Here is a 14768-nt window from a genome sequence, read left to right as displayed (position 1 = left end):
TAGGACCCTGACGCAGGAGATCCGGTAAATGGGTCAGGTGTAGCAGTCCGTCCACTGCCAGCCGCACCAGATCCGCGAACCACAGATGGCAAGGCCTTTCCGGAGCCACCAGAATCACTGACCCCGTGTGGCCCTCTACATGCCTGAGTACCTTTGCTATCAGCGGCCACAGAGGAAAGACGTACAGGAGGACTCCGGTCGGCCTTGGACATACGAGGACATCGAGCCCCACTGCCCCGGACTCCCTCTGGCAGCTGAAGAATCTTTGCGTCTTGTTATTGAAACTCGTTGCCATGAGATCAAACTGCGAGGATCCCCACCATTTGCAGAGAAGCTCCCAGGCCCTCTGAAAGAATTCCCACTCCCCCGGATCCAACTGCTGCCGGCTGAGGTAATCCGCCTGGAAGTTGTTGACTCCTGTGACATGGGAGGCGGCGATTCCTTCGAGATGAAGCTCTGCCCTCTCGAACAGCAGCTGAGCCTCCTGCACTACCGTGGGACTCTTGGTTCCCCCCTGGCAGTTGATGTAAGCCATCATGGTCGAATTGCCCGAGAAAACTCTCACCCTCCGATTGCGGACCAAAGGTAGAAATTGCTCTCGTCTCCAGGCGACTGATGGACCATGTCTGTTCCGACGTTGAACAAAGGCCCTGAGCATACCTGCCCAGACAAACTGTCCCCCAGCCCCGAAGACTTGCATCCGTGGTGATCACCACCCACTAAGGGACCTTGAGAGGCATCCTCTTCTCCAGATTGTTCCGCGTCATCCACCAGGCCAGACTGCCCCTGGCCGACTCCATCAGAGCCAGGGGCAGGAACTATTGTTGCGACAGAGGATTCCAACGGGACAACAAGGCTCTCTGCAGAGGTTTCAAATGGGCAAACGCCCAGGGCACCAGTTCCAATGTGGACGCTATCAAGCCCAGGACCTGTAACTAATCCCAGACCTTCGGCACCTGTAGACGAAGCAGACACGCTATCTGCCACTGAATTTTGTTCACCCTGTCGTAAGAAACACTCTGCTCCACTGGGTGTCGAAACAGGCTCCCAAGTATTCGAGGGAACGGGAGGGGACCAGATGGCTCTTCTGGACATTGATAACCCAGCCTAGAGATTCCAGGAGCGACCGAACTCGGTCCATGGACCATACACATTCCTCTAGTGACTTCGCCTGTATCAGCCAATCGTCCAAGTACGAGTGCACCAGCAATCCCTCCTGTTGCAGTGCTGCCGCCACTACCACCATCACCTTTGTAAAGATCCTCAGGGCGGTGGCCAGCCCAAAAAGCAGCACTTGAAACTGATAGTGCTGTCCCAGAACCATGAATCTGAGAAACTTCTTGTGCTCCTGACGGATGGGGATATGGAAATAAGCCTCGGTGAGATCCAGAGACGCCAAAAACTCTCCTCCCCGTACCGCCGCAATTACGGTGCATAACGTCTCCATCCGAAAACGTGGTACCTTCAAACTGTGGTTGACTTTCTTCAGGTCTAGGATAGGTTGGAAAGTGCCTTCCTTCTTGGGCACCATGAAATAGATGGAATATCTGCCTTGTCCCTGTTCGGACACTGGCACCAGTACAACCACCTTCAGACTTAACCGCTGAAGCGTTTCCTGGACCGCTGCCCGCTTACTTCGGGAAAGACAACGCGACTCCAGAAAGACCGACCTCAGTGGGCGAGAAAATTCTAAGGCATCGCCGTTTCTCACCACGCTCAACACCCACCGGTAGGAAGTGATCTTTGTCTACTCCCCGTAGAACCAGGCCAGCCTGCCCCCGATTACCAGAGACAAAGGGGCGGATTTTCAGAGCCCTGCTCACGTAAATCCGCCCAAAACCGGGCGGATTTACGCGAGCAGGGCCCTGCGCGCCGGTAAGCCTATTTTACATAGGCCTACCGGTGCGCGCAGACCCCGGGACTCGCGTACGTCCCGGGGTTTTCAGAGGGGGCGTGTCGGGGGGGGCGGGCCCGGTCGTCGCGGCGTTTTGGGGGTGTGTCGGCAGCGTTTTGGGGCGGGTACGGGGGCGTGGCTACGGCCCGGGGCGGTCCGGGGGCGTGGCCGCGCCCTCCGTACCCGCCCCCAGGTCGCGGCCCGGCGCGCAGCAGGCCCGCTGGCGCGCGGGGATTTACGTCTCCCTCTGGGAGGCGTAAATCCCCCGACAAAGGTAAGGGGGGGGTGTAGACAGGGCCGGGTGGGTGGGTTAGGTAGGGGAAGGGAGGGTAAGGTGAGGGGAGGGCAAAGGAAAGTTCCCTCCGAGGCCGCTCCGATTTCGGAGCGGCCTTGGAGGGAACGGGGGGAGGCAGCGCGGCTCGGCGCGCGCAGGCTATACAAAATCGATAGCCTTGCGCGCGCCGATCCAGGATTTTAGTGGATACGCGCGGCTCCGCGCGTATCTACTAAAATCCAGCGTTCTTTTGCTTGAGTCTGATGCGCAAGCAAAAGTAGGCTGATCGCGCTTCTTTTAAAATCTACCCCAAAGAGTGGACCTGCCGGATCTCATTGTGAGGACTTATTGCCACCCGCATCCTGGGTGGATCCACCTCTAGATGACCTTCCAGCCCCTCGAAAGGACTGTTGCCTATGCGAGGACTGTCTTGGGGCTGAGGCCCCCGAGTGCCTCATCTGACGAAAACGTCTGGATTCCCGAAAGCGAGGCCGAGAAGAGAAAGGTTTCCGGCCAGACTTTCAATCCTCTGGAGGCCTATTGCCCTTTGTCTCTCCCAGTGACTTCATCAGACGATCGAGGTCTTCACCAAACAGCAGTTTCCCCTGAAAGGGCAGATTACAGAGCTGCAATTTTGATGACAGATGACAGGCGAGCCGCCTGGACTGGGGAAAGAGTCCTAGAGGCCAACTGGTCCTGCGGCTTCTGGATCCAACACAAACAGGCCTGCTGCATCAGACTTGCACATACCCTTGCCCGCAGGCCGAGCCCCAGGACCTCAAAAGCTCGCTTGAGATGCATTTCCAACTTCCAATCCTGAAATTCCTTCAGAGCGGAAGCTTCAGCCACTGGAATAGTGGTCTTCTTAGTGACTGCTGAAACTGCCGCATCCACCTTCGGGACCTTGAGAATGTCCAGATGGTGCTATAGAAGTGAATAAAGCTTGGGCATCGCTCTGCCAACTCGCAGACCTGAGTCGGGGGAATCCCACTCTCAGTTGATCAATTTTGGGATTTTCTTCGGAATTGGGAAAGTGCTGGGGGGGTCTCCGTAGGCCATCCAGAACCGGATTAACCCCTTCAGGATCTGAATCCTCCAGGGTGAACTTAATCCCCAGCTCCTCCAACACCTGAGGTATAAGCAGGCGAAGCGCCTCTCTCTTGAAAAGCGAGATAATCGCCTTCAGCCTCCGCGGATAATCGCCTTCAGCCTCCGGACCCTCCAAGGTCCCCTGTTCAGTTTTAGAATCCCCTGGGTCCAGAGGGGGACCCCCAATCAGGTCCCCATCCTGATAGGCCTCCGAGGAGACCTCATCCTCCTGCTTAGACTCGTCTGAATCTGATTCCAATCGTGAGGCAGAGTTCGCGGGCCCGGGGAACCTTTAGGGGGGACCTTTCCCCGCTTTGCCGAACCCGTCGGGCCTTCTGTGCCACCGCACTTACCTGCCTGCCTAGCCAGGAAGGCCTTGTGCAGTAAAAGTACAAATTCGGGTGAAAAAACCCCTGGGGCCCCCGAAGGGTGCTTGGGGCTGCTAGGACTTGAGACATCCGGACCTTTTTCCCCAGGTTGAACCATGGGAGACAGGACCGGTGGGGACCCCCTGGACTACCAGGGAGAAGCCCCCCTATCCAGCTCCGCTTCTGCAGCCATAGCCACTCCCTCCTGTGATCCCAGAGCCACTGCCGAGGTCCGCGAATGCCTCCGCGGCTTTGCTTGCCTTTCAGACCCCCCCCCCTCCAGCCCACTCCGTACAGAGGAGGTAGTCATTCAGGCCGACCGACGGGCTACCACAGGCCCTGCAGGTCTCTCTAGAGCCGCTTGTCTGTCATAACAAGCACCAAGAAATAAAGCAAGGCAAAATAAAAATCCAAACAGGCAATCCTATGCTTGCCACGCTTCCACGCGGCCTGGATCGCGAAGGGGAAGGGCGCACCACGTGGCAGCTGTCAAACCTTGAAGAGGGCACACTGCCCCAAGAATTTCCCGCTGGGGCGGTGAACAGGCTGCTGCCGCAACTGAAAACCACGCGGCTCTTTCGGGAGTACAGCCAGCCCCCACTGGAGTGAATCTGCCCCGACTGGGACCACCCTCCTCCAAATGATCCCCCGATCCGCCCACTTACTTCCCGGCCTGCACCCAACGATCTCACCGAGGATTTCAGCCTGCTAGGCTGCACAGCCTGCAGCATGCTTCTCTGTTGCATTCAGCATGCTAGGCCGCACAGCCTGCTGACATGCGGCTGCTGTTGCAAAAGCGGACAGCTGCCGGTGACTTTTTTTTTTTTTTACAACAAAGTTTTAAAGGCCCAGACACACAGGAAAGCACAAAAATAAAAGGGTACTTCCCTGTCCTGGGCAGGCGGAGGGGCTTCGGGCCCACCGAGGGAACCAGACCACTGGCTGTCAGTGGTCCCGGGCTGAAGCTGGCCAGGGGCCTCCAACCCCCTGTTCGCCCGGCTCAACCCGAGGGGCAACCTTTCTGCAGCAGCCTGTCATTTCGGGGAGCAATTTTCCTTACAATATCCAGTCAGTCAGCACTGTAGGGTTAGCACCTCTACCATCTGCTGGAGGTAGAGAAATATTGAGGGACTGCAGGAGGCTCTCTCGTATATGTGGCAGTGCCCAAAGTTTTGTTCTCTACCTCCATCTGCTGGTAGGGATGAATAAAACCCGCTTGTCTGGACTGATCTGGGTATGTTCAGGAATTGCTGTTAGGATGGGGGAGCTGTAAAAACAGCAAAGCAACAAAAAAGAGAGAAAAAATTGACTAAACAATCTTTAGAAAAAAGAAGAGAGAGTCAAATACCTGTTCATGTGACAGCACGGACTCACGAGACAATGCCCAAGTAGGAACTCCTGTGCATGCTCAATAGAGTACAAAGCTTTACAACGAAAGACAAGTCCATTCGGTGCTTGTCAAGGAAAACACAATTTCTGCATTATGTTTTCTGTGCATAAATCCTAAGTATAGGATTCCAGCACCACGAACTCCATGTTCAGCCTTGTATACTAACACTAACCCCAGAAACTTAACTCCACCTCTAAACAGGAGTTAAATTTACAGCATTAAGAAAATATGAGTTAAGCCTGCACACTTCTCTGCATTAGGGAATAGCTAATGCCTTGATTAACATAGGATTTGCATGGAGAAGTGCAAATTTGTGGAGTTTTACTCACATTTGTGCACATAGTTTTGTGTGCTATATTCCTAGGTAAATCAAGAGTAAAGTAGGAAAACAAACATGTGCACAACTGCACATTAACATGTATGCACAGTCCAATGCACATTACTGCATCAGGACCTTAATCGTTTTTTTTGGAGGCACTGCTACTGATTGACAGCATTTCTGAGTATGTGCAGAGGAAGGGCATTTCAATCTGAGTTACAGTGCTCTTTTAATGATGGTAGTTTGCTGAAAACTGAAATTATCCAACTGGACCTCTTAATTTAATTGTTGTATGTCTCTTGTTTACTATGAGACATAAAATGCCAGAGGTTTTCATATTATAGTGGAGATTTTCTGATTTGGCTGTTTTCAAATATGTAAAATGGATTTTCAGGAGCAGTAAATACTAAAATAACACTACCCAAGGAGTTTAAAAAGTGCTGGATACGTGGTTAGAATGCTGGACATGTGCAAGTGTGATGTTTCTACTGCCTGAGGAACTGTTGCTTCTAGTATTAATATCACCCAACTTTCCAGAATTTTCTGTACTTGTAAGCCATCAATTGCTCCAGCATTTCCTGCTATTGCCAGTAGTATAACCTTCTTTATTTTATTCTGGGACACTAGTATTTTAAACCTGTGCACTTTAACAGTCTCCAAAGTATCCTGGCCTAATGAAAGAAGGAGGGAGGTGAGAATAGGTACAATTGTACTGTGACTCTAAAATGGCAAGAATATATTTAGAAAAGTAAATGTTAAGCTGCTAAAATAATTGCAAGGAATGTCTGCAAATAAGGTTTTCGAGATGTAGTATATCTGAATAACAAAGGCAAGTCATGTAATTGCAAGCCGCTGATAAATATTAACAAAGAGAGCACCTTTGCATTATGGCCGAAGATATTTAAAAGAGAGGTCATGAAACAAAGTTTGCAAGAAAAAAATTGTGAAGCTAAAACGAGGCACTAATTGTAGCTGCTGGACATAAAGCTAAAGTAGAATATTATTTGAAAGGGAAAAACAACAGAGCAGGATTAGCAGTGCTCTAAGTTATAGCAGGGGCAGTTTCCTCCATGACGCTGCAGAAGCCTCTGGGTCCGGCCGGAAGCGGAAGTGAGTGCGTTACTTCCGGTGCGTGTGGATCGCTATGGTGAAGTAACGGATATGGTGGCGGGCGTGAAACTGTAGCAGTGAAGGGACGAGAGAGAAAGAACGAGCTTCGTTAGTAGGTGTAGCTAGCACCATGTCAGCTAGTGCCGTCTACGTGCTAGACCTGAAGGGCAAGGTGAGTATGTCTGACTGAGGAAGAGAAGAAAGAGGAGAAGGTTTCGGCTGTGGCCCTTGGGCTCAGCCGAGGCAGGAGGAGGAGGTTTGGGGCACCGCTCACTGCTATGGCTTGTCCTGTAACAGAGAGCACTGACTTCGGATAATACTACTGATAATCTTATATACTGGACAGGTTGTTATTCCAGTTTAAATTCGCCAAACGTAAGCGCAAAATTGAGTGTTACAAACTTTAAATTTTATGTGCTATTTAATCAATTTCGTTAAAAGCTAACTTAAAATGTTGGCTAAAGGGTATTGGGTAAGTATTGTGTCTTTCTGTGTGCGTCTTTGCTGGGACAGCACTTCTTATATACTTAAATGAAGAAAAAAAAAAAGTACTTTGCACTGGGTATGTGATTACGTGTCTGTTTCCCTGTTAGAGGTTTTACTATTTATCTGATATTCTTTAGTCAACTTTTGAAAACATAATTAGTATATAAAATCATTTTTTTTACCTTTCTTATCCTAAATGTACCCTACATTGCATGTAAATCTGCATGTTAATGTTTTTATCTTTTAACCTACTTATTCACAGTCGTCAGTCATGAAAGGTGGTATAGAAGTATTAAATTAAATGATCACTTTATTTTTATGCCTACGTTTGGGAAGACTATTAAATGTTAATAGTTTACTATTTAACAAAGTGAATTGGGTATTACACTAACAGCGATGTAATGATATCTGAATTAAATAGTGGATTGTCTAAAAATAGGTGATATCAGGGGATGGACCACAGTCTCAATTTTATTTTTATGAATTTGTATGTAAAAAACTATCCCTTTTAAAAACTTTTATAATTATGAATTTCATAAAAAACAACTTTGCCCAGAAACATTTAGAGTAATATAACATAACATAAAAAATACTGCAAAATATAGGAAACTATCTCTTGTTACTTAGCCCAAACACATAAGGGGCAAAGAGAGAAAAAAAGGAGAAACAAAGTAATAATAGCACAAGTAATCTACTTCCATACTCAAAAATAGGATTGTCTATGCTTGATCTATTGAGTGACAAATGACGTATTATCCTGGAGGCTAAAAATCTCCTCATTTGCTCAGGAATAAAGAAAATCAAATAAAACAGCATTGTTTGACTGCACACTTGCATGGATATCTAGGCAAAAAGGAGGCTCCAAAGGCCTGCACTGCCTGCCAGTTTTATATCTTTAAAAAAAATTATTGGTGCTCATAAATACTGCTTCAAAACTATAATTCAAAAATGTGAACAGCAATATTTTCTCATGCTGGCATGACGACACAAAAAAGTGTCGTCTCATTTTTTTGCTTTTCAGTAATGCCTGTGTCACCTTATTTTCTTGCAGATAAGCTTATATTTCTAGTAGCCCACTTATCCACGGTACAGGTTCAAAATTCAACACAGGTTGTAATCTATATTGCATTAAAATGTCCAGCTTTTACATAGCTCTTGATATACATTTATCTGAAGCAGTTGTATTGTTGTCCTTAGTCCTGTATTTTGGTTTTTAAACTGTACTGTGGCATGAACTGTGGTATTCTTACAGGAATACGTAGACTACTAAGAGTGAATGTAAACAAAGTGACACAAATATTAATGAAAAGGGAGAGACTTGGTTATTTTCTGGTGCTATGAATAGAAAACCCTGCTGTGCCTATCATTTTTGAGTTGCATTTTGGAGCAGTATTTGAGTAACAATTTTTTAAAAAAGATATAAAAAGGTAAAAGCTTTTTGCATACATGTTCACAAATATAAAATTCTTCTGATATCTGTGATATCACATTTTTGTGTAATTGATTCAGATAATTTTTATCCGTCAATGGATTGGGTTTTTTTTTGTTCCTAGTAGTGTTATAATATTCATGTTAAATTAGTAGGGGGAGTCTTATTACATTGACAGTACTCGTAGCTATTTATTTGTAATCTACCTCTTCGTCCTGGAGACAAGTCCACACCTGTGGCATTACCCTGCTTGCCAGTAGGTTGAGGCAGAGCAACATTGAGGTCAGTCAGAGGCAGTTTGACTGGGAAGACCTTGCAAAAGCATATTTGCATATTCCCATCAAAGAATTGTATTGCTGATACCTGAGGTTCAGTACTGGGGAACCCTTATCAGTTCAAGGCATTGCCGATTGGACTAGCCACAGCTCCAAGAACCTTTACGAAGGTGATGGTAGTAGTGGCAGCAGCACAAAGGAAGAAAGGTATTCCAGTGCACCCATATCTGGACAATTGGCTGATCAGAGCCAGGTCAGAGGAGAAGAGCAGCAGCTTCACAAGGAGAGTGAGGGTGCTCCTCGAAGTTGGGTTGGATAGTAAACGAGACCAAAAGCAATTCTCCCAAAAGCTAGTTTACCTGGGGGCCCAGTTCGACCCTCAGCAGGCAAAGATGTTTTTGATGCAGAAAAGGGCATATAGACTAAGTTACCAGGTGAGAGAGCTTGCAGTGGCCAGGAGACTGGCAGCAAGGGATTACCTGCAGGTGTTGGTCGATGGCCGTGACAACAGAGGTGGTCCCATGGGCAGAGGCTCATATGACTACTACAGAGAGCTTTGTTCTCCAGATGGAACCCCAGCACGCAAAGATATGGAGAGAGGCTCAGGCCAGAGCCAGCCTATGTTGGTCTGTAGTAGAAAGCAATTTATTAGCAGGTGTTAGCCTAGTTCTGCTGGACTGGGTGATGTTAGCGACAGACACCAGTAGGTTAGGCTGGGGGACACATTGCAAGGAACAGGTGGTGCAGGGCAGATAATCAGGGAGAGGGAGGCCTCAATGAACCTGCTGGAGCTGAGAACAGTAAAGCTGGCGCTCAGATATCTAAGCCCCAGGTTTAGAGCGAAGCCAGTAAAAGTTCTTTCCAACAGCACCACAGCAGTGTCCTATATAAACAGGTAAGGAAGGATGTAAAGTTGGCAGTTAGAGGAAGACAACGGAACAACTAATGAGCTGGGCAGAAAGAAACCTGGTGGGGTTAACTGCCAGTTACATAGCAGGGAAGGAGAACACACAGGCAGACTACCTCAGCAGGCATGCGTTAAACCAAGAAGAATGGGAATTAGTATAGGAAATGTCAAAAGTGGTAGGGAAGTGGGGAAGGCCAGAATGGGACTTGATGGAAACAGGAAGCCAAGGCAGAAACATTTTTCAGTGGGTACCAGAACAGATGCCCTAGTCCAGCTGCTAAATGTATTTCCACCGAGACTCTTAATAGTGAGAGTGCTGAGGAAAGCAGCAGATCATGGTGGCTGGATCATTCTGGTGGCCCCAGACTGGCCCAGAAGGTTGTGGTATGTGGACATAGTGAGGCTGAGCAGTGGGGAAAGTCAGATTATCTTACAGGCTGGCTTTTGAAAGGGACATGTTAGAGAAAAAAGGCTATTCAAGGGCAGTAGTAGCCACCTTGCTAAATTCTAGGAGACACACTACCTTCCGGGCGTATGGTAGGGTCTGGAAGGTTTTTGTAGAGTGGTGCAAGAGAAGAAAAGTCTCTCCAGAAACAGCAAAAACAAGGGAAATCTTGCAGTTTCTGCAGGAGAGCCTAGAGAAAGGGTTACCCTGAACTCTCTCAAAGTGCAGGTGGCAGCATTAGCCTGTCTTAGGGACCAGGTACAAGGAGACTTCCTAGGGGCTCACTCTGACATACAGGTCGATACAGTAACGTTCAGTTAAAGATTCCCCGTCTGTAACGTGCTGGGAGCGCACAATACAGACGAGTAAGGCGGTCCAGCAATACAGTCTCCAGTTTCACGCGTCCTTAGCGCTTCCTAAAATAAACACATAACCCTTTCCGCACCCAGCATGTAAATGAACGAAAAAGCTGTATAATGAAGGAATTAGCTATTCCCCTCCGATACTGTAACGGGCGCTGATATTATCTCCTCAGTAACCCGCTGTTCTGCCGCGGCCTTAACGTGCTAGTTTACCGCCGCCCCCTAGTAGGAGTTAGTGTAGTGTAGTGTAAAAAACATTGCTTACTTGCCCTGGTCCCCGGTCCAGCCGTCCGGTGTAGCCCCAGTCCGGTCTCCTGCAGCCCCGTCCGGTCCCCTCCTCCCGAAGCGCAAAAAAAAAAAACAAAACAAAAAACCCGAAAAAGTAGCAAGGCTCGGGCCTGCTACGGTAGTCCCTTCTCCCTTCCTCCTGATTTCGCGGGGCAGCGGGGGGCGCGGGCAGCGGGATCCGGGGGCAGCAGCAGCAGCGGGGGGGGGGGGGGGGCAGCAAAGAAGCAAAAAAAGCGACATCCGGGGGCAGCAGCGGAATTGATGCCCGTGCGATTTTGGCGCTCATGCCATGAGCGCCAAAATCGCACGGCCATTCATCCAGGCAGAGGGAACCGGTGGCGAAAACGGCCCACGGTTCCCTCTGCCTGGATGAATGCACGGCCCCCGCCGGAATGGATGCCCGTGCGATTTTGGCGCTCATGCCATGAGCGCCAAAATCGCACGGGCATTCATCCAGCCGGACACGCGCCCACCCATCCAAGCAGCGGCGGGAACCGGACACGCGCCCACCCGCCCCCCGGGATCTGAAGCCATCAGCAGGATCGTAGCTCCCCCCGACGAAGACGAAGATGGCCCCCTGCACGGGGGAAAGCGTGCAATTGGCCGCTGAAGACGCCAAACGTCGTGACGTCACGTCTTCAGCGGCCAATTGCACGCTTTCCCGTGCAGGCGGCCATCTTCGTCTTCATCGGGAGGAGCTACGATCTTGTTCCTGATGGCTTCAGAAAAGTAAGTTACTTTTGCGACTTACTTTTGGGATCTGTCAAGATCCCAAAAGTAAGTCGCTTTTGGAAAAAAACAAAATTGTCGCTTTTTGAAAAAAAAAAAACCAAAATTGCTTTTGGTTTTTTTTTTCTTCTCTGCCGCCGCTGCTGCCGCCCACCCGCCCGATCGAACACGCGCCCACCCGCCCGATCGAACACGCGCCTTTGGTTTTTTTTTTTTTTGCTTCGCCGCTGTGTCCCACCTCCTCCCGGAGCAAGGCTGCTTTCGCGCCCTGCTCCGGGAGGAGGAGAGACACAGCAAGAAGTAAGTTGCTTCGCCGCTTCCCTCCTCCCGGTGCCTGTCATTCCAAATGACATTTGAAATGACAGGTACCAGCGCACCCAGGTTACTGTACAGGCGCTGTATTAAGCGCCTATACAGTAAAATGGGTTGCGCGGGCATAACCCTTCCCTATCTCTTCACAGCCGCGGCATGTATTTGCATGCAATTAGAAGAGAGTATCGGGGACTTAGTGAAGAGAACTGTGCGTGCGGGGAGGAAGGGTGCGCCTGACACTGCCGCACTGTTTCTACCGCGGCCTTACTGTATCGACCTGATAATGTGTTTTCTTGAGAGCAGTGAAAAAGGCACGAGCTAAATATAAATTAAATACATGTGGTAAAATATACTATTTTATTTATCTCAGCAGCAAAAACTGCCTTGCTGCTTTGTGGCATGTTGATTAATACATATCGGGCATCATCTAAGGTACTATATTATGCCAGCAGGAGAGCTTAGCTTTGAATTAAAATCACCTAATCCTCCTGTAGCCTAAAACTCACCTGAACTCGCTTCTGTTTCTGAATATGGATTGCAATCCTTATGCTACAACCAATATTTCAGGGAAGCAAAGGTGGTCTCCTGGGGTAGATGTTACACTGGCTATTGTTATACTGTTTCTACATTTGATACATTGAAAAAATGATGTTGACATATGAACTTGTTACTGTTTTCAGATTTGCGTTCTTTTATTATATAATAATTTGAGTTGCCATTCAATTTTAAAATGAAATGTATGATCTTAGAGCCAGAAATATATTTGGAGAAACAAGAATAATAGTCTAGTATAACTGAGGAGAGTATATAGCTGCTGCATAGCCATGGAGATGTGAAGTGTTACCATGTGGTAAACTCACCTAACTCTTTTGTAATCTGAAGCTCTCTATTAGGGAGGGCAAGAGCTGCTGCTATTTGACCGATGTGTGAAAACTAAGAGTTCATTGCCCCAAACGGAGATTTCTGTCTAGTGCTGTTAATGTTCCTCAGTGGACTGTGTCATGCAGGGAAGTGTGGTGGAAGGTTTGGAACATGGACCTCAGTCCCACCAGTCTGAAATCTATATACAAAGCCCAAGTTAGATCTCTGAGAGAACTTTTAGATGAGACAAACAATATAATGTTCAAATTATTGTCAAATGATGATCTAACCTTTTAGAAAAGTCTGTTTTAAGGTGCTAAGTGTAAAATATTTGATAGTTTTACATAATTTTAAGTGGTAATACTTACCATGAATGAGAAGACAATACTAGAGGCAAGACTGCCAATTCTAAAGCAAATGTAAGAGTATTTTCTCTGCTTAACAAAACAGCATAGCCCTCCACCATGCAATTATTCAGAATACAGCTTTAGAGCACTGGCTCCATGAATGCTATCCAGCCTCCCATTTTAGGCTTTTGTAATGCTAAACTGAGAAGCTGTGCATTCAGAGAGAATGGCTCCTGGGGCTTGGAGCAGGTGTAATTGCAGATTGACCTTTAATGCTGGGTTTATAATCTATGGTCATCAGTCTTGTTTTATTTTCCTAGATACAATTTTTAACATAATTCCTGTTCAGTTCGATTTTTCAGCTGTTTAGACTTAAATAGGAATGCTGATTTCAAAACTGCAGTTTTCTTCTATCACGTCAAGTTTTTCTCTACAGCCTAACTTAGGCCTGGATTTATCAAAATGCACTAAATATCGCATGCGATAGGAAAAGGGGCGCTTCACATAGGTATTACCGCAAACTGCGATAACTTGTTGACAGAACATTATATTCCCACCTCTGCACATAAAACTGGGTCTCATGAAGCAATTTGTTAAAGCTTTGCCAACTGAAGGAGACTATTTCAAGTATCTCATTTTGGCATTTCCTAACCTGTCTTTTGAAAAGATAAAGGCCGGTGTGTTTGACGGTCCACAGATTTGGCAGCTCATTAAAGATGAACATTTCATCAGGACAGTGTCAGAACTCCAAAAGAATGCTTGGTTGTCATTAAAAAACCTTGTCAAGGACTTTCTTGGAAATACACGAGCACAGAATTACATCAAAATTGTCCAGAAACTCTTGGAGAGCTTCAAAATGTTTCATTGCAACATGAGCATCAAGGTGCATTTTCTGCATAGCCATCTTGCTGACTTCCCGAAAAACCTTGGTGCAGGAGGAGACCACGTGATGCGGAGAGGACGCAATCACCTCACGCTCCAGGTGCCTCTCCTTCAATAACACCCACAAAGCAGCGAAAACTTATCGGAATGGCCGGATTTTACTAATCTGAACATCAAGGTGAAGGACAATTACTTTAACAACTTTTCCCAAAAAGGTATGTCGATGCGCCTGCCAACGAAAGATAGGCAAAACTAGAAAACAAAATGGCTGCCGCTATACCCACTAGCCCTGAGAAAACCAGCCTCAACCGCATCTATTACCGCTGCGGTAGTTGCCGCGCTGAACCCCAAAATTGAAGAAATCTCCTCTCAAATCATTGAAATTCAAAATGCTTTAGTGGATTATAACAATAGACTCGATGTGCTGGAGGGGCGTATCCACGTGGTGGAGGACGACTCTCTTGAGTTACAGACCAAAATAAACAAGTTGGAAAAAATAATCAATGTTCGAGAATCAAAAATTGACGACTTAGAAAATCGTTCCAGAAGAGCCAACCTACGCTTTGTGGGACTGGATGAACAAGTAGCAGAGGATTGTTAACTCTGGTAGGACAACTCAAAGTAGAAAGGGCACATAGAATTGGAGTCAAGCAGTCAGAGTGGAGATCACCTCTTGTGGTGATAGCAAAATTTCTGTGCACACAAAGCACAGCTTTTACAAGCCAACCATAAAAAGAAAGAGCTGTTGCATGGGGGGGGGGGGGGGTGCTTGCTCATTTTTCAGGATTTCTCCTCATGGTACAGCTGAGATGGGCCTTGCGCCGATTTGCACTGATCTGGTAAATCATTTACCCTGCAAAGCTTAAAATATGGGCTGAATTGGGATGCAAATTCTTTGAGGAACCTAAGCAAGCAGAGAAATTTCTCCTCACGCTGACAGAAGCAGGCAACTGAGGCTACTCCCAGGAACTCTTAATGGCTAATGGCCGGTTGAGAGACTC

The 14768-nt window shown here is 47.5% G+C and overlaps 1 protein-coding gene across 1 annotated transcript in view; it reads left to right on the top strand.

Moving 5' to 3' along the window:
* Positions 1-6469: 6469 nt before the first annotated feature.
* The window catches only part of LOC115098133 (AP-1 complex subunit mu-1-like), a 237217-nt gene continuing 228918 nt past the window's right edge, over positions 6470-14768 (top strand). The window contains 1 exon segment of the mRNA XM_029614489.1: positions 6470-6616. Coding sequence (XP_029470349.1) covers positions 6575-6616 — 42 coding nt within the window. The 5' untranslated portion in view covers positions 6470-6574.

Source organism: Rhinatrema bivittatum, chromosome 8 (assembly GCF_901001135.1).
Source record: "Rhinatrema bivittatum chromosome 8, aRhiBiv1.1, whole genome shotgun sequence".
NCBI classification, from domain to species: domain Eukaryota; kingdom Metazoa; phylum Chordata; class Amphibia; order Gymnophiona; family Rhinatrematidae; genus Rhinatrema; species Rhinatrema bivittatum.
Note: the sequence above shows the minus strand (reverse complement) of the source record. Positions and strands in the feature narration are given on the sequence as shown.